Source organism: Antennarius striatus, chromosome 5, assembly GCF_040054535.1.
Source record: "Antennarius striatus isolate MH-2024 chromosome 5, ASM4005453v1, whole genome shotgun sequence".
In the NCBI taxonomy this organism is placed as follows: domain Eukaryota; kingdom Metazoa; phylum Chordata; class Actinopteri; order Lophiiformes; family Antennariidae; genus Antennarius; species Antennarius striatus.
In genome coordinates, this window is record NC_090780.1 from 19,611,611 (window position 1) to 19,635,000 (window position 23,390).

A 23,390-nucleotide genomic window follows, 5' to 3' on the forward strand; every position below is an offset into this window, starting at 1 on the left:
CGACGTAGTAGCTCCGTTGGTAGCGTACAAACATGACGTCACTTTCATTTTCACAGAGAACATTTTATACCGGGGTATTGTCTATGAATCTTTTAATTTACCACCGCTGACGTCGGCATTGAAGGCTCCGGGAATCATGACCTACGACATAGAGGTTAACCCGCGGGAAGGATACCATGATCGAAATATTTTTTATTTTATCCTTTTTACTACCATGATTACAGATGTATTTATTCAAAACGCCTTTTATGTCTCTTTTTGTTAATAATTTTTGTCAAAAAATGCCTTATGTGTAAATCATTTACAGCTTTTTCCAGGAGAAATCTTTCCAGTATTTCCCATTCTTATGAAATAAAATAACTAAAATGTGTTATAAAAAGAAATGGAAAAAAAACGAAATTTAATATTCTTCAACTTTCTTTTTTATAAATTCTTAAAAAGTGCAGATTGAACATTTCTGACGTTCAAACTATTTTACAACTCAGACAGTTTGACATTTCTGGATCTTTCTGAGTCTATGTTACAGGTTGTTATATTTACCAATAACCAGGCATCTTTTATTTCAGCAGTCGCACATTTTGAATCCAAAGTGTGCTTTTGTGGCACAGAGTGCACTTTTTCCTTCCCAACACTGTCATTTGTATGTACAGTACACTGATTTCTGGTGGTTGGGATATAGAAGTGGCCTTGATTGGGAGGATGAGGTGGACTGGTCAGTGGCACACCCAAGTACCTCTGTCGCTCCTGGAAAACCTTGAGTGTCATGGCATTCTGCTGCTGTGCCTTGCTGAGCTCCTTGAACGCAATGACTATTTGTGAAGGCAGTACAAGCTCCACTACGTTGACCCCGGATAGGATTCCTTGCACTTTTGACTGGCCCTTCATCGGGAGGACTTCTAAAAGAACAAAAATGTCATAATACATACATTCTTCATTAAAAAAAAAAGTTTTTATTTCAAGAAAAAATGTTCCAAATTCATACATATAAAAGTAAGTACTGTAATAGGTGTAACAGTAGTTTCACCAGTGATTCTCGTGGTAGTAGAAGGGTGGGAAAGAACAAAAGAAGGATTGGATGTGACTGAGAAGTTGGTGATAAATTGTTTGAACTGGTTTTAGGGTTAAAGACAGAAGTGAAGTTATACTCCACCAGCTGAAGAAGCCAATCATTTTTGGTTTCAAATAGAGCTCATTGACAGCTTGTCGACAAAAAAAAAATTAAAATTATGGGTTTGTCATGTAAATAAAACTATAAAGTAAAGTGGTGTGGTATTTCTCACCTCAATGCAAAATTCACCATCAACCCCATCACTTCTGACATGCTGGCTATTCACTGTCTGTTCAAACAAAACAACAACTCACCAACTTTGAAGTGTTTTATTCTTTTCTTTTTTAATGAAATCAATATTATTTAAGAATGCTTTTGCTGATACAACCTAAATGTTTATATTGTTTTCAGAATAGTGATATCTAATAATTTGGCTACTTATCTTCTTGTGCAGGGATCTCTCAGTACCAGTCACAGGTTCATCTTTGGTTTCTGGTTCAGTAATTAGACACTATGCTTTGAACTGTAGTAAACTTCTTCAGACTGTTCCAGTCAGATACAAACTCTGAAATCCTACATTGAACAAAACATTACAGTTCTGACATAGCTAGGATGGTGTATCACTGTACAATCACAAACCGTCAAGTGCTATCCATTATACTATATGGAGCTGAGAGACCCAAGAAGATAAATGTTCTGTCTATGCGTTGCTCTGGGCTCACACAGACTGAGTTCCTACCTGAACTGAATCTGTGTGAGATCAGCACTGTATTTTATCCGTGATCAGAATAAACTGTTGATTGAGACCAGTCACTCTCCTATTTTCAACTCACTTTAGGAGCAGTTCAGTAAAAGAATCCTTCACGTCTAACAGATGAACAGCTGTTGCAAATGCACCTGTGAGAGACAGAGGTGATGGAACATGTCAAAAATGTTCTAGAAAGATCAGTCTTTCACAAATTCTGACTTTGAACCCAGAATGGAGGTAACAATTTGGAAGGAGAGGAGTAATGCAAGAGGTTTTGCTGCATTTCATTGCTTCTCAACTTGTTTGCTCATGTCTTTATCACTTAAGATGAAATGAAAGTGACCCTCATGGGTGTTTTTTGTGTGCATGGCTGGTATGGTCTTGGGTGGGAATAACGGAGCACAGGGCATCAGAGTAAAGCATAACAGGAGTCACATACTCAGGGTGAGCACATATCACACAACCGTCTGTCACAACTAGAACACAGCTCTATTGGGAAAGATAGCTGTATATTAAACATAATCAACTCTTTCTGCTTGAATGATAATTACTGTAGTTTGGTATTTTGGTCCATATCTCTAATGCTTATTCTGATAAGCACATTTATAGAACTTTTAGTTTTATAGATTGTCCATCATCTTCCAATAGAAGTGAGTAAAGCATCCTTTTATATCCTGTTTACATGTTGGCAGGTGTTTGGAAAATATATTCAGCTGTAGTATCTACAAATGTGATAACTAGTGAGTAGCCAATGCTAAAGAGAGTTGTGGACCTTATGCCTTTATAAAGTTGTGCACTTTGTTATGTGAGAGTCAATCATTTATAAAACTAGTGATCGTGTTTGTGGAAACGCAAAAACCTACTTGGATATTACAGGTTTATTTATGTTTTAAAATAAGTATTTGGCCAAACTGTTTGCATGATGGTCAGTTTTCAGGTTCTGTTTTGCAACCATGTGCACAAAACTCACTGCAAAAATATGCCATTCACAGTGATTCATACATTATAGTACAGATCTCTCAATAACTACAGTACAGGTTATATGGTTTTGTTGATTGCTGTTATGTTGTTGCCCTGTTCATTTGCTGATCACCTTAACACCTATTTGTATAATTTTGAAGAAGAATTAGTGCTTTTGTACCTTTCTGCATCCTACAAACTCCGGGAGGTATTAGGCTTCCTCTATGTGGGTTTATCACCAATTACTGGAATATGTCAAGTTCTGATTTACTTGTTGCTTAATTTTTACGATGCATTAAACCGTGTCTTTAACAATCAAAAATATTTTCAGACAAATCAATCACTAGCTGTAACAACAAAAATAGAAGTGAAGAACAAGTATTTGCAATCAAACACATGCTTAATTTTCATTTCAGTCTCACATATATCTGAGTCTGAAGTATATCATGATGAAATTAGGCAATGGTGTTATTTTTGATTTAACCTGATATTTAGTTTGTAATTTAATTTCCAGTGTTGCATTTATTGAACAGGGGACTGGGGTCCATGGGCCCTGTGAGATTCTTAACTTGTTTGTAAGAAACATTAATGTTTCTTCTAAATGTATGTGTACATTTTTGATTCACTAGATGAATACATCGAGTGCTGACTCACTTACTTGACAAACATGTTTTTCCACAGTTGTGTTTGGCTGAAAGCAGTTTGTGGCACCACACCCCAGAACTCCTCCTCAGATTCTGTTACACCTCACTGATGTCATTCTTGTTTCTTGCCAAAAGGTGAAAGGTTACTTGGTGAAGATGATGAAAACGCCAAGTAATTGCTGTCAAGATATGAGTTATTGTTATATTGATGAATTATCTTAACCTAACATAGACAAGCTTTTTTGTTGCAGAAACTCTCAAACTGGTAGCAAACGCTATGGTCTGGCATAAACTGATTTATTATTTTTAAAAAAAAATTATGTTTACGCATCTACATTTGTTTAAGACATGCTCATACATCTGGTGGTACATGTTGATCTAATTATACTATTCTGGGCACATATCCCACTTTTCCCACCTAGTGCCATGGTAATCTGTCTGGCATTTGTGTTTAATTTCAATGAAATGACAAAAAAAAAAATCCTTGTTGAAAATTTAAAACAATTTAAAGCACAGTTCTCCACGAAAGAATAACATCTAAATTTTTTTTAGACTTGTCTTTTGTAGCGTCAGAACGGACATGACATCCCCTAATGAAGTTTAGAGTAGAATTAAATAAATAAAAAAAACGGGGTCTTGTCAAATAAGAAGTGTGATCAACTACATTATACATGATATAAACCACATGATATAAACCACCATTATATACATGGAAACCATGTATATAATATGTCTTAGAATTTTCACAGGATCGTGACGTAATCGTTGTGACGTTGGCTCCTGTAAGAAGAAGCGTGACATTCGTCCCATCGAAAACGACAGCGATCAGGACGGATTTCAGGCAGTCGTAATGTCAAAACAAACAAACAAACAAACAAAAACAAACCACATTTATTTCACTTAATTATCACAGCCCTGTGTGGCACAACGCGGACGGACAAGCCATTCCGGGCAGTTCCTCCCTGTGACTTGTGATCCAGCCGGGTCATGACGTCACAGTGCTACGTGGAAACAGGAAGTACCGGGCAGGCTAACGTTAATGCTAGCACGGCTACAAGTTCAGGGCGACCAAAACAAACGATGACGGCAGCGCTACGGAACAGACACAAGCTCGCAATAACCATGGGAATGGATTTGCTTCGACTGCTGTAGAGTCCAGATATGACATTAAAGAACCGTGTATTTCAACATGGTTGTCAGGTTTTATCGTAATGCGGGGGCCAACTAGCCAGCTGTAACTGTATATATGGGATTGATGTTTTCCCAATACACGTTACGTGTTGGCTAGCACATATTAGCTTACTAGCAAAGTGGTAGCTAGCTGTCAATAAAGCTCTTCTGGGGAAGAATAATATTTCCAATAGTGGAATATTGTGCGTAACAATTTATCGTTGGTAAAGGGGCTGCTTTCTGTGGTGACGCAAAATTTAATAGGCTCGTAGCAGATTGTGAAGTTGGCAATTGCTAGCAGTCAAAATGAGTTGGTTCAACCCATCTCACCTGTCTAGCTTTGCTAAACAAGCTTTAACGTCAGCTCAGAAGTCAATAGACCGAGTTCTGGATATCAAAGAAGAGGATCAGTGGGGGGACACACCTGTACTGCGCTATGACGGTAAGGTTACTGCACGGTAACAGCTTTCCAACATTGTAATATGCATATGTTTAATAAATATTACAACTGGGGAAATGTTTTTTTTTCCTGGCAGATGTTACAATACCGGAAAAGCTGTCATTAAGTGGAGGATGGGGACTGACGCAATGGGAAGCACCCCCTGAAGAAAAAAACATTACCCCTCCTTCTCTTTCTTCTGAAGCCATCACTACTCCTGTCACCCGCACGGTCGTGGATGAGTCCGCAAACTTTTTCAGTGCCTTTCTGTCACCTGCAGACATGCAATCTGTCGCCAAAACACAGGTAGTGTCTGTACCTCCTGCTAAATCTCAAAGGCGACTGCAGGAGAAAGAAAAGAAAAACAAAGAAGTGGTTCAGAAAGAAGCAGAGACTCAAATCTTACTACCTGCTGATGATTGTTATGAGAAACAAACAGCTGCTGAGAGCAAGCCTCTTGAGTCGGACTCTTCATCTGTAACACCTCAAGCAGATGCTGCACTTGTGGAGTCAGACATGGATGGTTCAACTAGTGATCTTCCTACGGACACTGTCAGCAAAATCAAAAATGTAGGAATGGATATGGGTTCCAAAGATTCTGTTGATTCAAAAATGGAGCAGTCACAGCCATCACCACAGAAGCATGTTGAGCTTGATAACACAGATTCCTCTGATACCACAGCAATTGCCTCTGAATCAAAGAGCTCTACCTCTGATCTTTCACCCTCCCCAGCCTCCAAGGAAGTGCATGCAGAGCCGAAAGACTCAAAGACCGAAGACCGTCAAACTGATACTCCCTCTCCTCCAGTCAGCGCCTTCTCCTCAGGAACTTCCACCACCAGTGACATTGAAGTGCTAGACCACGAGTCTGTGTTGAGTGAAAGCTCGGCCAGCTCCAGACAAGAGACAGGAGAGGGAAAGACTGGACTTCATCTCATGCAGGGTTCCTTCCAGCTTCTCACTGCCTCTGCCTGTGGAGAGTTCTCTCGTCTGGAGGACTATTCCAAACTCACAGAGAGCTGCGGCTCGTCCTCAGATGCATTTGAGCGCATAGACTCTTTCAGCGTGCAGTCGCTGGACAGCAGGAGTGTCAGCGAAGTTAACTCGGATGATGAGATCCCTGGTAGTCGAACGCTAGCGTCTGTCACTGCTGGCCCGGCTCCTCTAACAGTGTCATCAACTGTGTGTGAGAAGCAGGAAGACAGGACAGTGGACAAGGAAGGAGAGAATGAAGAAGAGGGCTTTACTGAACCAGTGAGGGAGCATTCGCTGGATGAGATGGAGGAGAGCGGACGTAGTGCAACACCTGTGAATAGCGAGCCGCCTGAAGAGCTGACGGAACAGGAACAGGAACAGGAACAGGAAGAGGGATCAGTGGTTAATTCCACACCGCTTGTTTCCTCCCACACAGTTGAAGAACAGATCATTCCACCAATTACAGAAGAGATGAAAAGTTTCTCAACTGTTCAGATCTTGGAGTTTCAAAAGGTAGCAATTCATGTTGTATATACAGTATTTGCTTTGCACTCAAGTGTATTTGAAAAGTCTGTATGGCTGTATCGATGGTGCTGAAAATATAGGTTAATGATTCCATATGCTCTTGTAATAACACTTGATAAAGACAACAGAGTGATTATAAATGAGGGGTTATAAATTCTTTGTGTATCTAACTGGCGGGTAAAGCCTTTCATTACGATAGAAAGTAAAGCTCTTTATCTGAGCATAAGTATTTCAGCATTGTAATCAAAAAGCACTGTTTATACAATTGAAAAACAATATATGTATTTACTGTAAATAGCTTTGCTTTCCATCTTGTAAATGCCTTCCAAGCCTGTCAAGAGTAACTATTTAATCCAGTTTTGCAGAGGAAATGTAGACGACTGAAGGCTTACTGATACATGAGTAAAACGATTGTTTAGGAGGGTTTGATCAAGTATCAGTCATAACCCCAACCCCACAGTTTGCTTAAGTTATACAAAGAAAGTGCATACACATTATATTCTGCTTGAATAAGTTTGACCCTGCATGTGGTTTAGGTCATTGATGAGCTGTCAGCCCGCCTTGAGAAGAGAGAGTCTCAGCTGTTAGTGGTTAGCAAAGACAAGGCCATGCTGGAGGAGAAATGTGACAATCTCAAAGAGTGAGTATGGCACAATTAACTTCCCTCTAACACTGTTAATGATCTTGAAAAGAAAGCAGTTAAGCGCAGTCTTACACATTCTTTTGAAACTGATAAATGCTGTGAGATTGTTGAAACTTAAATTAAGCCTTGACATTTAGTCTGTTTGTATAAGCCTTTATGTTCTTATATCAGTATTCCAGTTTTTATAACTGTAGTGTAATTGAAAAGAATAAATAACGCATTCTCGTAGTCCGTCAAATTACTAAATAATTGTAAATAAAGTCTTTGTCCTGGCTTGGCCCTGAGTTTACTTTGAGACTCTGAGCTGCCTAACAAATGTATTTATACTCCAGTGAAGTGTTGAACCTGAAGGAGGAAAGCTCCACTGTTCAGTCCTTGAAGGTTGAGTTCACCCAGCGCATTGCAGATACAGAAAGGAAGGCTCAGCTCGCCTGCAAAGAAAGAGACATAGCCAAGAAGGTAAGTCACATATTACTGATGACACTCCACTTTTGCTAGTTTGGATGAAATTTACCTCTAAAACTACCTACTTACAGCCACAATTGTGTTAAATTTTCTGTGTCGGAGATGACAGCTGTCTATCTTATAGGAAATTAAGGGCTTGCGAGAAGAGCTTTCTACAAGAATTAACTCCAGTGATACAATGGAGATCATCAGAGAGAGGGAAGAGCAGATCCGAGGCCTGCTGGAAGAAGGTAACACTGCTTTTTAATACTAGTATTATCATTCTAGTCAACCAATCTATTTTACAGTAATAGAAGTGTTCAGTGTAAAGCCAGCTACTGTTTTTCCGGCTACAGTACATACAAATGGCTTTAGTATCATGAATTTTGGTGCTGGTCTCAAAAGATTGAAATGTAAAAGCAATTTCGCCCTAGGAGATTATTAAAGGATTCTGATTATGATAAAACTGGACATTTACCATCTCAGACAGCATTAAGGCTGGATATATTAGTCTACAGTGAGTTAATGTAATTTATATACGAAATAATGTCACCTCCCTAATTACAAACCCTGTGGCAAGAAAAAGAATACATTAGATTGAAGGATATCTTGCATACGTTAATCTTGAAGACTTGGAGTATGGAAGGTGCAAACAACCATTAGTGACTTTATATCCTATTGGTTAAATATAGCTCCAATGTACTGGGATTCCTTTTGACATTTTTTTAACATTACCTAAAGTGACTGTGTACATTTTTATTCTTGTCTCTTTTAGGTGAAAAGCTGTCCAAGCAACATCTGCAGCACAGCAACATTATAAAAAAGCTCCGTGTGAAAGAGAGGGAGTGTGACAGCAAACTTACCAAACAACAGAATAAAATAAAGGAGCAAGATGAGGAACTCAAACAACTGCAACAGGTGAGAATGAAGAGAAGCTAGAAAGCAGAGAGAACCAGCCTCTGCCAGTGCCATTAAAGTGCCAGTGCCATTCAGTAAATAGTTTCCAGATGAAGTTTAAACTAAATATTCTGTAGAGACATGACGACTGCTTACAAAATCCTCAACTATTGTAAACTTTAAGAATTTACAGGGAAATTGAGAGAACAGTTTGAATCTACATTATCTGAGCTTTGTTCCGTCTCTATACCAGTCCAAATATATAATTAAACTCCCAGACCTGGATTATTTTCAGGATTATGATTCAATTTGGGATACATTATATTAAAAAGTGTTTGTGTTTTTATATGCAGTTGTTAACCATGACATACCTGAGCTACAAATTATCTCCCTGTCCTGAATAGCTTTTAAAAAAAATCCCATTCCACCCATGTCTCTTCTAAAACTAATGGAGATCTCATACTTGCTTTTTAAGAGGCCAGCAAGCTTTTATCTCATAATTATTTTTTTCATTTTGCTTCATTTTTTATACATTTTTAGGGACATTTGAAGTTAGGCGATCTTTATACCATTCAACTATTATTCTGCTATGATAATGAGGGGGAGTGGGCTATCACATTAGCATGAAGTGACTTTTTTCCCAAGGGGCCCATATGTTTCTATGGACACAATTTTCTTTACTCATTATCATCATGTTTCAAATGACTTCAACAACAATAATTTGTATATTCATGGCTACAGTTCTGTCTGTGTTTTATGTATTTAGGTACTAGATGGAAAGGAAGATGTGGAGAGGCAGCACAGAGATAACATCAAGAAGTTGAATGCTGTGGGGGAGCGGCAGGAGAAAGAGCTGATCGGATTGCAGACGGACATTGAGGAGCTGCAGGAGAAGAACAGGAGCCTGCAGGCTGCTCTAGACAACTCCTATAAGTAATCCGCGACACTCCCTGTCCTTAAATACTCAAAACACAATGTCTACTACAAAGATGTCCTCAAGTCAGCTTTGTATGAACATACTTAACGTTTTGAGATATTTTTCAGCTGCTGACGGAATACATGGTGCATTTGAAGCAAGCTCAAACTACAATGAATGTTTACTGTACTTTTATATGTCAATATATAAACACCTAGTCAAAGCCAAAGCCAAAGATTTTTTTTAGAAAATGAAAGTAAAATATTTTGTTGTTCTTACAAATCTGACCGGTGATATAAAGCAGTCATGATGTTGATGGTCTGCATCTGCGTCTGTTTTCAGAGAGCTGGCAGAACTTCACAAAGCCAGTGCCAGCAGAGCCAGCGAGGCAGAAGAAGCTGCTCTCAACAGGGACATGTATGCCAAGGAGCAGCTAAGTCTGGCTCTGGAGAAAGCCCAGGAGGAGGCCAGGATTCAACAGGAGGCCCTGGCAGATCAGGTAATATATCGTAAATGCGTAACGCAGCAGCTAATTTGTTAAATAAATATTATACAGGTAGTCGTCGACTTACGACCTATGCAACGTACGACCGATCGACTTTACGACCACAATGTCCGGGTAACGCGGGCATTCCCTCCAGCCACAGTACTCACGCTCTGAGACTCCCGCGCTCTCTTCAGTCCCCACGGCGCACACACGCTGTTCAGTCACACTGAGATCAGTAGCCCAGCCCACTACTGATGGGCTGGGCTGCTTAGGAGGCTGTGACGGAGAAATGTATGAATGGCGTATGGAAAAACTGTCAAGCGTTACGTGAACTCTTCTGCTGGATTTGAAAGTGACGAAGAACTTGATCAGATTCGGGAGAAAATAGTGAAACTGGCAAAAAACCTCTCCTTGGAGAACTCACGAATGATCGCGCTGTATGAAGAACTGATCGCGCTGGAAGAAGAAAGAGTGGAAGGAGAAGAGAGAAGAGAAGCAGAGAAAGAAGAGGAGGAAACAGAAAAAATGTTCACCACCAAAGGCTTGTCAGAAGGCTTTTCCCTGTTAAATAAACTCCGTGCACACTTTGAAGAAATGGACATAGAACATAGAAACATTTGCAAGGATTGAACGGATGGAAAACGACGCTTTCCGTCCATATCGTGAAATTTATGAGGAGAAAAAGAAACGAACAATTCAGACAAAGCTCACAATGATTATGAAAAGATGGTCTCCCGCTCCCACCAACCCACATGCTGCCCCAGCTGACGATCCGGACGACCCCCAGCCAAGAACCAGCGCTGCTGGATTGAATTTTTACGTAAGAGTCGATTTACGACCAAGTCGAGTTACGACCGATCTGTCGGTCCCAATTGCGGTCGTAAGTCGACGACTACCTGTATTCTAGAATTGAGTAACTCAACACACCCTTCATAGTTTTTGTGCACTCTCATTAAACCTTTTTGGGTAAATTACGTGCCACTGGTGCAGCTGTTTGCAACGGGTTTTAATTTCTTTCATACATGGGGCGCTGACTCAGGCTAATTTTTTTTTTGTTTAGCTGCAGAAGCTTCCGTTCATAAAATACACACTTTAGGAACCCACTAGGCCAGGATGACATATCTTCAAAATTTTTCTGGAGATGTGAATAAACCAGATGAAAAAAAAAGTCATATTTATATACATTTCTTCTATTTAAACAGATTAAAGAAAGCCAAGTCTTTCTTTATAGTTCCTTCCTCAATTTTCTACACTAGATGTTAAATCTCTGCCAGATTTAGTTGGACATATTTTTTTATCTTGTTTAATGGTGTTTATAGGTGGCTGACCTGAGACTGGCTCTTCAGAGAGCTGAGCAGCAACAAGCAAGGAAAGAAGATTATTTAAGGGAGGAGATCAGTGAACTGCAGCAGGTAGCATCTTCTGCTGGTTCTACATGTTTGGACAAAAAACTGAACTGGCGACAGTGGTTTTTTATGAATTTTTCTTGCCATGTTCTACAGAGGCTTCAAGAAGCAGAGACAAGGAACCAGGAGCTCAGTCAGAGTGTTACCTCTGCAACTCGCCCTCTTCTGAGGCAGATTGAGAACTTGCAGGCGTCACTGGGAGGACAGACTGCATCTTGGGAAAAACTAGAGAAGAGCATCTCTGATAGACTAGGTACAGTTTAAGTTTAAATGTAGGGGAGCAAAAATCTTAACATCTGCCTGCACTTTAACCTTCATTTTCCTTTCTTCAGTGGATGCCCAGATGCAGTTGGCCGTTGCTGTGGAGAAGGAACGATCGGCAACAGAAGAAAATCTGTCCTTCAAGTCCCAGCTAGTTTCTCTGGAATCCCAGAATTCCCTGGTTCGCCAGGAAAAGGCTCGACTTGTGGCGCAGCTGGATGCTGAGAGGAACAAAAGAGACAAACTGGAGGAAGAGAGCAGCAGGTAAATCTGCATAGTTTGAGTGACTGGATGCATCCGTCCGTCATTACCACTAAAACTTCAAACGTATTTTACTTTTAACTGAATAGTGTAGGGCGTCATAGATGAGTTGAGGCATACAACTGCTGGTGTTGATCATAAAGCACAGTATGGCTTTATGTATGATATATGTATGTATGATATGTATGATATGTTTATGTTGATCAGAAAGCACAGTATGGCTTTAAAAAATGGCAACTAGTGCTGCACCATCAAAAAAATGTGCTGCAGGGCAGAAAGAATGAATGTATATAATTACTGTGTAACCTACTACAAAGGAGATAATTCTCTCCTGTCTGCTTTTAGTTTTGACTTGTTTTGAAGATATTTCCTTTATTTAAATTAATCCTGCCTATGTAGATTTTCCACTGAAATTTTTTATTGATTTACTCTTTTATTTACAGTATTTTATACGCACTGTTTAGTTGCGTGTTCATTGATATTGTTTTATTCAAGGTTTGATTAAGTAAAAACTTTTGCCCCACCACACTCATTTTTAATGCTAATGTTTTTAGGAGAGTGTTTTTGTGCTGGAAAAAAAGATCCTAATGTGAGGTTGGGGTAGAGACCCCTCCCTGTTAGAAGCCCCCATGCATGAAAACAGGGATTTTGTGCAAAACTCGTCTTTTGTTAGAAGGCTTTGCTTCTCAGTGGGCCAGTGGCGCAATGGATAACGCGTCTGACTACGGATCAGAAGATTCTAGGTTCGACTCCTGGCTGGCTCGTGAAACCTTTTTTTATTTTAGCTCATGCTGAAATGTGTAAATTATATATGAGCTACTCTTTATTTAATAATACAAATGGAAAATGACTACAGATAAATCAGTAAAATATGTCCACAGCTTCTTACCTCCTTAAGACTGTAAAGAAATGCTGAAAATTATCGTATGCTTTATGTTTAACAAAGTATAAGGAACATTTTGCTTGAAATCACTCTATTCTGCTGATTTAATTTGATTCTAAGCATATCAGAAAGGTACTTCAAAATTTAATATTGCTTATTGATAGACCATTTTCTCTTTTGCTCTGTAGGGAGCATGTTGAGCTGGAAAATCTACGAGGAGAACACGCACGAATGCTAGAAGATGTAAAGAAAGAAAAGGTAGAATAATGAAATTCCCAACTCCTATCTTCTATGAAAGGGTTTCTTCATTTGTATTTTTTTGTTTTCTTCCAGCTCCTGTTGGCCAATCAGTTAGAGATGGAGAAGATGAAGGTGGAGCAAGAGAAGAAGAAGTTCTACTTGGTACAGGAGGCTCTCAGGGAGAAGGTAATAGTTTCAACCAAATTCTACTCTTCACTCAGCTGCTTTTGTTTCATTAAAGGTTTTCATTTAAACATTAAGGAATTTTTGTTTTTTCATGCTTTTTAAAAATTTTATTTTCAGGACCGGAAGGCCATGACCCTTTCTGTGGGAGAGGTCCCAGCCTCCTCCACACCTACCCTGTCCCGCTCCAGCTCTATCAGTGGGACAGAAAACACTGGTCTCCACAGCTCTATGCTTTCCCAGGTACACACTGGGGATAGTGTTAAAATCCAGAGATGGAATTGCCATCCACATGCTTAAATGATTCGTGACTTGTCCTGTTTTATGCACCTAAAGGATGAGTCTCTGGACAACTCTCTGTCAACCATGACCATGTCCATGTCATTGAGTGGAACCAACCTGTACGAGGCCACCAGGCTGTCTGGAGCCTCCAGCATCATAGAAAATCTCCAGTCTCAGCTCAAACTCAGAGAAGGAGAGATAGCACAGCTGCAGGTAGCAATTCAGAAGTCTTCACCTTCACCTCCTTCGCTAGCTACCTACCAGTGGTTTATATTAACCCTAACCCTTTCTGTAGCTCCAGATCGCTGGTCAAGAGAGGAGTCGTTCAGTAATGACAGAAGAACTTGTCCGACTAACCAGTCAAAATGATGATTTGGAGGAGAAAATTGCAGAAATCCCCAAGTTAAAAATTCAACTCAAGGTAAAAGCTGTATGAGAAAATCGATACTTCCACTTTCTTTGGAAATATTTTTTACAGAACTCAACTGTGTCCTCAGGATTTGGAGCAGAGGCACAACACCATCCTGCAGATGTATGGGGAAAAGGCTGAAGAGGCAGAGGAGCTGAGACTGGATCTTGAGGATGTGAAGAACATGTACAAAACCCAGATAGATGAACTTCTGCAGAACCAGAAATGAGTAGTTTCTATTGCACTATTTTACTTTTGAATGATTCACAAATGGAATAAAACCAACCATCTTTGCCAGACATGCATTTACAGAGCAAGATAGATTTAAAATGACAAATATTCTTTATCTGTTTATTTTTATTAACATAAAATGGTATATGTTAGGAATGATGTTGGGATCATCATAGCATACAATGTATTGTAAAAGAACCAGAATGATTGCCACAGTTGAAATCTATGGGACTTCATGCGCTTTGCTTTGGGCATAATTCCTCATGACTGAATCTTTTGCATTACACTGTGTGACCAGTATAACTGATGGAGATGGTGAAGGTCCTTTGCACTCTACATGATTCATCTTTGCTTTTTTTTTTTATCAAAGCATCATGAAACTCAAGATGTATCTAAAAATATTGTACAGATAAATTTATGTCGTAAATCTGTAAAAAAAAATATATCAAAGAACAGTGACCTGAGAGGAGTGTTGTTTGTGATTGAGATCCTGAAGATTGCATTTCTAATCATATAAATATGTAAATTAATAAAAAGTATTCTGGTGGTGGAAAATACTTTGTTTGTTAAATTCTGGAGACTCAAACTTTAGAGGTAAGTAGTTTCGTCACAATCACAAAATGTGACTGAATGTACACAGCTCTAACACAACTCTTCAAGTTCAAATTACTTAGTTTATGTTTCTGATTTATGAGTAAGTCTAGTCATGCTTTTAAAAATTTTCAGTTGTACAAACTTATTAAAATTTACCTTTACACCATATATATATATATATATATAATATTTACAAGATATGGTGAAATAAATATTTTGCTTGTGTATAAATAAACACAATTCAAAACACATAGAATTTAAAGGAAACATTGGACACAGGAGTACAGTGCAGTGTAATAACTGAGTAAATAAAAACCTGACGTCTTCTCAAGCGGTGCGTGGCTCGTTGCGCCACGCTGTGGCCGGAGCCGGTCATTACACCCGGTGTGAGGTTTCCGGTGTTATGGCGACCGACCGGCAACATCATCGCTGTATCGTGGAAGAGAGGTGGTGATTTTCAGGTATCGTTCACTTAAACTCTCCACCTGATGTAGACTAGCAGGTATAATTGACGTTTTTGTCTTTCTCAGTTATCTTCAGCGTGTAAATATTCAATGCCTCGGCAGAGTTTAAATGAAGGGGTCTCAGCTTCGTCAAGAACTATTTGCATGTTAGCAGCAACATAAATATTTCAAACAGCAGCTCCAAGGAAAGTTTCACGTTTATATTTACTCTAAAAAAAACCAAAAATAAGTGCATACTGCGTTATTACCGCTGCATACCCTCCAGATATATGCTTAGTTTAAGTCCAGAGTGTCTTGGAGGGTCGCATTATCAGTATTTAGTTAAATAATTGTTTAATAGATGGTTTGGAGGGGATTAGGGGGCAAAAATTAAGTTAGTTGTACGTCACAAAGATTAGAACAGAAGAAACGTAATTCCTGTTAAAACCTGGGTCTGACATAAACGATAATAGTTTATTACATGAGGATATTTGATTGCAAATGTTAATGACACTGAAATATACAACGAAGCCCATCCGAAGTGTTGACTAGCTTGTTACCTGTTACGACCTTAGCTTTAGCTGGTCACGTGACGGCATGCTGCTCCCCCTAACACGGTCAAGTGGCCTCACAGTGACGAGGGTTGCGGGTTCGAATCCCAATCTGAGCTGACTTTCATTGTCTCTCTGTACCTGTATGTGAACTCACCGGTTTCTTTCCTACAGTTCAACTTATAAGAGACTCTAAACTTTTTTTTTTTCCCGATTCCCCGAAGGAAGATGAGTCTTGGATGAATTTCCGTCAAACCAACTTCAGAGACAGTTTTGTGATTTGTTTCGTGGAGAAATGTCGAAATTCTTCACGGCCATCCTTACTCCTCAGATGAGCAGAGATTCAACAGACGGTCAGTGTGTGGAAATGCAGCAGTCACAGTAATGTGATTTGGTCATTGATTTCTGGGAGTGAAGGATGCTTGTGGCATTGGGCTTTGTCAGCGCTTGCCTTCTTCACACTCCACAAAATCAAATAACTATTGAAAAAAAAAAAAATGTCTGTGTCAGCGCTGGAATTACTGGTTTGGCCACCTGGAGGTGTATAGGTCACTTTACCTGCCAGCAGTTTTCATTTGCCCGTTCAGCTGCGATAGTTAGTGTTCACACAACAGTCGGAAAAGGGTCAGCGACGCTTCCTGCAACAGGATCTGTCCTTATGTGGTGCTCAGCTCTTTTCCCACACACTTGCCTGCGCACTATAGCCTCCTGCAGCGTTAAGACGTCAAAGCCAGATTCATTTCAGAATGAAAATCTGAGTCTTTTTCTCTCCTTTTTTTTTTTTTTTTACCCCCACCAGCTTTTAGTGAGGCGAGGCGACTATCTCACATGTCTGTGTAATTCTGACTATGCTGCACTTGCTGGTGGGCATCGCTTTTTCTTTCACGGGTGTCGACTCTGCGAGGGCTGACAACACCGACCTGAAACCACAAGCGCCGCTGCTGAACTACAGCAGAGTCTCCCTGCCGCCAGAACACGTACCGTACTTCCTCCACAACAACAAGAGAATCGCAAAGAAATGCGGCCTGGACACGCTCTGTCCTTTTAAAGTAAGAAACTTTATTTTCAAGTAAGGTGTGTCAGAATTGATTTCTGAGCAGACTAGAGGCAACGTTACTTCCCTGGAGCTTTGCTTAACAACAAGGAAACACCCTCACTAAGGTTTAGAATGCAAATAATCACAACAGGAAAATTCTGTGCCTATGGGATGCAGGTATTATATTACATCGCACAATGCTTCATGATGGTATCAATTAGCATCTGTGTCCTTTAACCGCGTTCAGTCTGGCTTAATTTTATTAGCACATAATATTATAGTATCTGTTCTTGTCCTTTTTGAGACCTATCATGTTGTTTTACATTTAAAATTGCACACACACACACACACACACACACACACACACACACACACACACACACACACACACACACACACACACACACACACACACACACACGCAGTAACTAATTATTATTGTTTTTAACCGAAGGTTGCACTTAAAGATCTGTCTGCCTGTTGGGGTTATGAGAAGAATTGCGATCCAAGGAAGCGCTTCAGCTATCCCGTCTGTACCAAGGCCGACTCTGGATGGTACTGCTTCTCATATCCCACACTAAACACTTTGTCCTTCCCGGATGTGTAACGCACTTAAATTAATTTACACTGCACTTCATTTTCTCAGCCATCCGTGATGGATCTGGCTCTCATTTAGCTTATGTATGACAAAATGATAGTGATCTTTTATTCATAGGTATTTAATTTATTCAGCCACAGTCCATTATGTCCAGTAAAAGTGTTTTCATTAGCACACATCCTCCGTGCTTCATTACATTCTGGCTCTGCTGATCTGAGTACATCTCTGACCTGCCAGGACCCGCTCACTGGACACGGCTCGGGAGCTTTTCTGGAAGCAGGCTGATTTTGGCTACGTGAAGGAGCGCCTCTCTGAGCTCAAAACACTCTGCAAGCCCAGCAGGCCGGTAAGTCTGCTCATTTCCTTCATTCCCACAGGCCTGCTGAGTCAACAGGAAAAAACAGCTGGTTCAAATAGAGACGTGTGAAACAAAAGAGTTCCCAGACAATAGGGCTGAGCATAATTCACCCCGCCGAAGAATCCAGAATGCTAAATATTTGTACTCTTGATATATTTTTCAGGGGGACTCATCATTGAAATGTAGCAGCCACACTCGCTTCTGTAAGGCAACCAACCTTTACCTGGACTTGAGGAACCCACGTAGAGGTCACGAGAGGTCAGTGTGTTTGAAAGCGACACAGAAAGAACGTTACAGACGCAGAAGAGAGTTTCCAACTTATCTGTGTTTATGTTGGCAGATACATGGACCGCTTCATTCAGGAGGGTGAGATTGGTGGTTGTTGCAGACTAAACAAGCGTGCACTTGCTGCAGAGGGGGAGCACAAGAGCCCTTTACAGTCCTGGTGAGAAAGGACACTCCTTCAACCACTCCCTTACTTAGCTTTAGCTGGCATCTGAGAACCAGAGAAGACGGGATTTTGGAGACAAAGGCTGTGATGATACCAGAATTTTAAACTTTTGTACAAAAAAGGATACTTTACCATGACACAAAGAATAAAAGAAAATGATGTTAATCTATGGAGCCTTTGATTGAGGATGTGATTGTAGATGTTGCAACATGATGATAGATTATTTTAAACATGTAGCTCCTGTTCTGTTTGACAGCTGTTTGTATATTTGAATGTACTTGCACAGATCGCCACTAGGTGGTGCTGTTGTTACACACTGAGCTAAAGCTGCACTGAATGACGCTGTCAGGAAATAAAAGCTGACGCTTGAGCTGAGAGCTTTCGAATGTGTGGTACCAGGGGACAGTGGTGGCACCGCATCTGACTTTGAATAAGAAAGTTCTATTTTGACTCCTGACTTGCTCGACTTTTGTTTTCCTTCTTTTGTAGAAGGATTTAGCTCCACTTGAATAACATTATATAGATTATATATGCAGTAGATTGTGAATTGTTATTATGGCCATAATAGCCAATTAAAAGGATCTCAAGGAAGTCAGCTTGACTGATGTTAGCTGTGTGGTGAATTTCTGTTTTTATCTTTTGAAACTATAAAATTGTTATATACATTTTTTACAAATTGTGTATACACATCGAACGTATACTGGCGTGGTGCCTGTTGCTGTCTCCAATTTCTGATTTTCACATTTTCATGGCAACAACTTACATATATACTTAAGAAAAGAGTGAGGTTTGTAAGTTTATTCCTTCCTTAAAAAAATTGAAACTATACCGGGAATAATGTGACTCTTATTTTTCATTAGCACAATTCTAACTGAAAGACCTTGTGTGATGATGGTGATGATGATGACTCTTGTTTTTCTTCTCAGAGGTGATTCCTTGCGATGCATCCCAACCTTGAAATGAACTGTCACCCACAATTGACAATCAATAAAAAACTTAATGAACTAGTCCTCTCTGAATGATGAGCTCGATAAATCATGCATCTTCTCAGTGGTCTGGTAGCACACAGATAATGTGTGCGACTTTGGATGGGTTGTAATGTTTATTTCATTGTGTGCCATGTGAACCATTACAATATAATGATATGATGCGCTGCCTTTGAAGGTATGCTGAGCTGGAGACGTACACAGAGCTGGACTTTCAGCCCATCGAGGATGACCATTGTGACATCATCATTGAAAAGCCCACTGTTTTCATGAAACTGGATGCCGGTCGGTAACAAAAATTTTAATAACCAGCTCATCATACATGCTCCTTTTCCATTTTTATGTATTCAGCTTGTATGCAATAGCGAAGATTGTGAAGTGTTGATGAAAGAAATGTATTTTTCTTTCTCTCTTTCTAATAGGAGTCAACATGTACCACCACTTCTGTGATTTTGTCAACCTCTATATCTCCCAGCACATCAACAACTCTTTCAGCTCAGACATTAACATCGTCATGTGGGACACGGTGGGTATCTGTTGCAACACACTGAAGTTTAAATGGACGTGAGAATGAAAATATGTCAGTGTATGTTGCGTCTAGAAGAGGTTAACCATCACACATGGCGCAGTAAGGGATGCGTAACTGAATGATGTTCAGGTGAATGTTCCCACTGGCACCACTGCATTCTACAATTCTAACATGTCAAATGTCAAAGTGAAGTTTCTTTTTTCCTCCTCTTCTAGCTACGCCAGAAGAAAATATGCCATTGTGAATTAGTAAAGATTGTTAGAGTTATCCAGTCATACATTGAATATATTATATCAAGGTGTCTTTAAAAAGTCAGGAGTATTTCTACCTGATGAAGACATTGTCATTGGGTTTTCATTTGGGATGTAACATTATTTGGAATAACTTTTATTTCCTTCTTTTCCCTGCCTTTCCAGAGTTTTTATGGTTACGGAGATTTGTTCAGTGAAACGTGGCGAGCTTTCTCAGAATATGACATCATCCACCTGAAGACCTATGATTCAAAAAGAGTAAGTTCACAATAGATAGATTCATAAACAGATCGATAGGTAGTTTTTTTTAATGACCTCGAGAGAAAATTCAAGACAGGTGCCGTTTTCTTTACGTTCCATCTGTAAAGGTGTTGATCTCATGAATGACAAATACCTTTGTAAGTAACAGAAAAGCATCCTACGCAACTAGACTGATCATTTTTAGTGGAAGGCTTTAGAGTGTTGTGATAGACCCTTCTTGAGTTGGATTTGTGTTGGAAAATATTGTGTTTGGTGTATTGACAGTTGATGATATATGTAATAAAATGAAGTGAGCATGGCAGCCCTGGCTGATCAGATGCACAGAATCCACACACTTGATCTCTGACTGGTGTTCATGTACACCCAAATCAGCATTCTAATGTTTCTGACAGAACTTATGAGATGTCCAATATGTATGTATGTGTGCTCCTGGGTGTACGACATCTTGACACACACAATTTGATTTCTGTGCCAAGCAGAACCTCACTGATTTATTCCCACTCATTCATAGGTGTGCTTTAAAGACGTGTTCTTCTCCCTCCTACCGAGAATGAGATACGGTCTTTTTTACAATACACCTCTCGTAAGTTACCTCCCGTGTGTGTGTGGGTGTGTGTGTGTGTGTATGTGTGTGTGTGTGTATAGATATATATATATAGATATATAGTTATAAATATACAGTATATCTGCACGCATTAACTTGATCTACTTTACTTAGGAATCTGCTTTGAACACATTACAACCTCTCATTTCAATGCTGTCTCGTTTGAGTCTTAATTACAAAATGTTTATCTCACAATCTCTGATTTCTGTGTTGATTTGCCTGCATCTCCTCTCTATTGTTATTTATTTGTAAACATGAAGTTTCTGTCAGATATTTATGTGATGCATTCAAAAATCTCAGCAAGCGCTCATGTAATTTAAATGATAATTTCAAGGAGATGCTTCTAAAGATGATACCATATAAATATGTGTTGTCCTGCGGTTCCAGCCTTGAGGTGTGAAATATTGATAGGTCACCCACAAGCTGATGCTTTTGATTGTCCCTGCAAAGCAGGATATGTTTATATTCATGTGCTTACATTTACAGCAACAGGGAAATGTTGTATATTTCAAATCCTCAGACTTGAGGAAGGAATGGAATCACATAATATTAATTCCAGGAAGATTAAAAAAATATGTGTGCAATTGTCAGATTCACGATTTGATAAATATTTTCATCACTAGCTAGTGCATTGCACAAATTCAATGTGCCTTTAATTCACTTTCAATCAGGGAGTCAATTTCCTAAAAATAGAAATATTGTTTTTGCATAGATATATTCAACCTATAACAAAAAAAAAGCATGCATTTTGAATTGAATGGATGAAAAATAAATCACTCGTGAGAGTGAAATTTACATGTTCCGTGGTGTGTTGATGGCAGGTCTCAGACTGCTACAGCGATGGAATGTTTAGGGCGTTCTCCCAGCATGTCCTCCATCGCCTGAACATCCCACAGAATGGGCCAAAGGTAGGAAAAGCTTCTCTATGCTTACAAATTAAGGGGACTTTTTGGAAATTTACATGGATTTCCAATCAATTCCCTTGGAAAAATCTGTTGAAGCAATGGATAATTGAAGCGCAACACAGTACTCTCCTGCCTATTTTTCTGATCTCCTTGGCTGTAATTGAATCTGGGAGTCTCTCCTGTCTGTTTCATCTCTTCTAAAAGTTGCTGTTGCAATCTCTTCCATTCTCACCTTCCACCACATGGTGCTCTGGAGTGTTTTTACCTTCTTTATCTTCTTCCCCACCCCTGGTTTGATCTTACAGAACACCATCCTATGCTTTCCAGCTGAACTAGACAATTGATTTAGCTAAAAATCAATAGATCTTTTTAGAATATAAGATAAAACTTGACTAACCAGGAATCCAACCCGGGCCGCAGAGGTGAGAGCGCCAAATCCTAACCACTAGACCACCAGGGACATGATGCCCATGGGAATTGTTGACCTACAGTTGGGAGTAAAAATGTGTAAATTTGACTAGAATGTTTTCCTTCCTAAACCTTGAAACTGTTGGGTACCACAAAACTAGATTTAAATTAAAACAGGCCTAATATCAACCCCCTGAAGAAATACCAAGTTGGAAGGGAGACATTGCCTCATGTTTCATGCCATGAAATGATGTATTTGTGATGAACATAACATTACACAACACTTGTAGTGTACAGTATTTTTGTTGCAATATTAATTGATTTAGCTCAGATCAATTGGTCTTTTGAGAGTATTTAATATAAACTTTCTCTGACCTGGAATCGAACCCGGACCGCGGCGGTGAAAGCGCCGAATCCTAACCACTAGACCACCAGGGACATGATGCACACGAGAATTGTCCACCTACAGTTGGGAGTAAAAATTTTTAAATTTGACGAGAATGTTTTCCATCCTAAACCTAGAAACTGTTGGGGACCAGAAAACCTGATTTAAATCAAGACAGGTCTAAAATCAACCCCCTGAAGAAATACCAAGTCGGAAGGGAGACATTGCCTCATGTTTCATGCCATGAAAGGATATATTTGTGGTGATCATAACATAACACTTGTAGCATAATTTTGCAGAGAGATGAAGTGATTTAGCTTAGATCAGTTGATGTTTTCCATCCTAAAACTTGAAATTGACACAAGCAACAAAAATCAAAATGTAAATTAAGACAGTGTACAGTATTTCAGTTGCAGGATAAATTGATTTAGCTTAGATCAATTGATATTTTGAGAATATCTAATATAAACTTTCCCTGACCGGGAATGGAACCCGGGCCGCGGCGGTGAGAGCGCCGAATCCTAACCACTAGACCACCAGGGACATGATGCACACCAGAATTGTTGACCTACACTTGCGAGTAAAAATTTGTAAATGTGACAAAAATGTTTTCCATCCTAAACCTTGAAAGTGTCAGTGACCAAAAGTCAGTTTTAAATTTAGACAGGTCTTAAATCAACCCTGAGAAGAAATACCAAGCTGGAAGGGAGACGTTGCCTTATCTTTCGTCACATGAAAGGATATATTTATAATGATCATAATGTTACACAACACTTGCAGGGTATTTTTAGTATGAGACAAACTGACTTGGCTTAGATTAGTTGATCTTTCAATGTAATGTAAGTGTTCCCTGACCGGGAATCGAACCCGGGCCGCGGCGGTGAAAGCGCCGAATCCTAACCACTAGACCACCAGGGACGTGACCCACATGGGAATTGTCCACCTACAGTTGGGAGTAAAAATTTGTAAATTTGACGG

General features: G+C 39.6%; 2 protein-coding genes, 1 long non-coding RNA gene and 3 other non-coding genes across 11 annotated transcripts in view; 3 read left to right on the plus strand and 3 right to left on the minus strand.

Annotated features, from left to right (window-relative positions):
• Positions 1-447: 447 nt before the first annotated feature.
• LOC137595019 (uncharacterized) lies at positions 448-5,522 on the minus strand. 3 transcript variants are annotated; one of them, XR_011035375.1, is made up of 5 exons: positions 5,419-5,522; positions 3,415-3,579; positions 1,882-1,945; positions 1,281-1,621; positions 448-896 (listed from the first exon to the last, which is right to left on the minus strand). It is a non-coding gene; the product is annotated as an uncharacterized lncRNA (long non-coding RNA). The 3 variants fall into 3 exon arrangements; XR_011035376.1 differs by lacking the exon at positions 5,419-5,522 and adding an exon at positions 5,192-5,332 and having other exon boundaries at positions 1,281-1,337; XR_011035374.1 differs by lacking the exon at positions 5,419-5,522 and adding an exon at positions 5,192-5,332.
• Positions 4,370-14,511, plus strand: tmf1 (TATA element modulatory factor 1). Its single transcript, XM_068314792.1, has 17 exons — positions 4,370-5,012; positions 5,107-6,497; positions 7,046-7,149; positions 7,485-7,611; positions 7,742-7,847; positions 8,372-8,514; positions 9,260-9,426; positions 9,752-9,908; positions 11,216-11,308; positions 11,399-11,555; positions 11,635-11,827; positions 12,896-12,965; positions 13,041-13,133; positions 13,251-13,373; positions 13,467-13,625; positions 13,708-13,833; positions 13,910-14,511. Exons 1-17 carry the CDS (start codon positions 4,877-4,879, stop codon positions 14,048-14,050), a joined length of 3,486 nt encoding a protein of 1,161 aa, XP_068170893.1. The 5' UTR covers positions 4,370-4,876; the 3' UTR covers positions 14,051-14,511.
• trnar-acg (transfer RNA arginine (anticodon ACG)) lies at positions 12,516-12,588 on the plus strand. The gene has a single exon. It is a non-coding gene; the product is annotated as a tRNA-Arg (tRNA).
• Positions 14,512-15,036: 525 nt separating the features above from the next.
• The window catches only part of eogt (EGF domain-specific O-linked N-acetylglucosamine (GlcNAc) transferase), a 33,096-nt gene continuing 24,742 nt past the window's right edge, over positions 15,037-23,390 (plus strand). For 2 of the 4 annotated variants that reach the window (XR_011035373.1, XM_068314793.1), the window contains exons 1-12: positions 15,037-15,107; positions 15,865-15,993; positions 16,440-16,689; positions 17,131-17,231; positions 17,512-17,620; positions 17,796-17,890; positions 17,973-18,077; positions 19,248-19,354; positions 19,492-19,595; positions 20,015-20,107; positions 20,622-20,693; positions 21,536-21,622. Coding sequence is in view for 3 of the 4 variants with exons in the window: in XM_068314793.1 (XP_068170894.1) it covers positions 16,489-16,689; positions 17,131-17,231; positions 17,512-17,620; positions 17,796-17,890; positions 17,973-18,077; positions 19,248-19,354; positions 19,492-19,595; positions 20,015-20,107; positions 20,622-20,693; positions 21,536-21,622 (1,074 nt within the window). In the remaining variant the exon portion in view is untranslated. Of the gene's footprint in view, positions 15,108-15,864; positions 15,994-16,270; positions 16,690-17,130; positions 17,232-17,511; positions 17,621-17,795; positions 17,891-17,972; positions 18,078-19,247; positions 19,355-19,491; positions 19,596-20,014; positions 20,108-20,621; positions 20,694-21,535; positions 21,623-23,390 lie in introns of those variants that run through there. The other 2 variants (XM_068314796.1, XM_068314794.1) reach the window with 2 other exon arrangements.
• Positions 22,884-22,955, minus strand: trnae-cuc (transfer RNA glutamic acid (anticodon CUC)). Its single transcript has one exon. It is a non-coding gene; the product is annotated as a tRNA-Glu (tRNA).
• trnae-uuc (transfer RNA glutamic acid (anticodon UUC)) lies at positions 23,259-23,330 on the minus strand. Its single transcript has one exon. It is a non-coding gene; the product is annotated as a tRNA-Glu (tRNA).

What these genes read in the sequence shown, in the direction of transcription:
- tmf1 (XM_068314792.1), top strand. Translation starts at nt 4,877, where the DNA reads ATGAGTTGGTTCAACCCATCTCACCTGTCTAGCTTTGCTAAACAAGCT. An exon ending in AACTCAAACAACTGCAACAG is followed by an intron (nt 8,515 to 9,259) that starts GTGAGAATGAAG and finishes TTATGTATTTAG; the next exon opens with GTACTAGATGGAAAGGAAGA. An exon ending in AGATCAGTGAACTGCAGCAG is followed by an intron (nt 11,309 to 11,398) that starts GTAGCATCTTCT and finishes CATGTTCTACAG; the next exon opens with AGGCTTCAAGAAGCAGAGAC.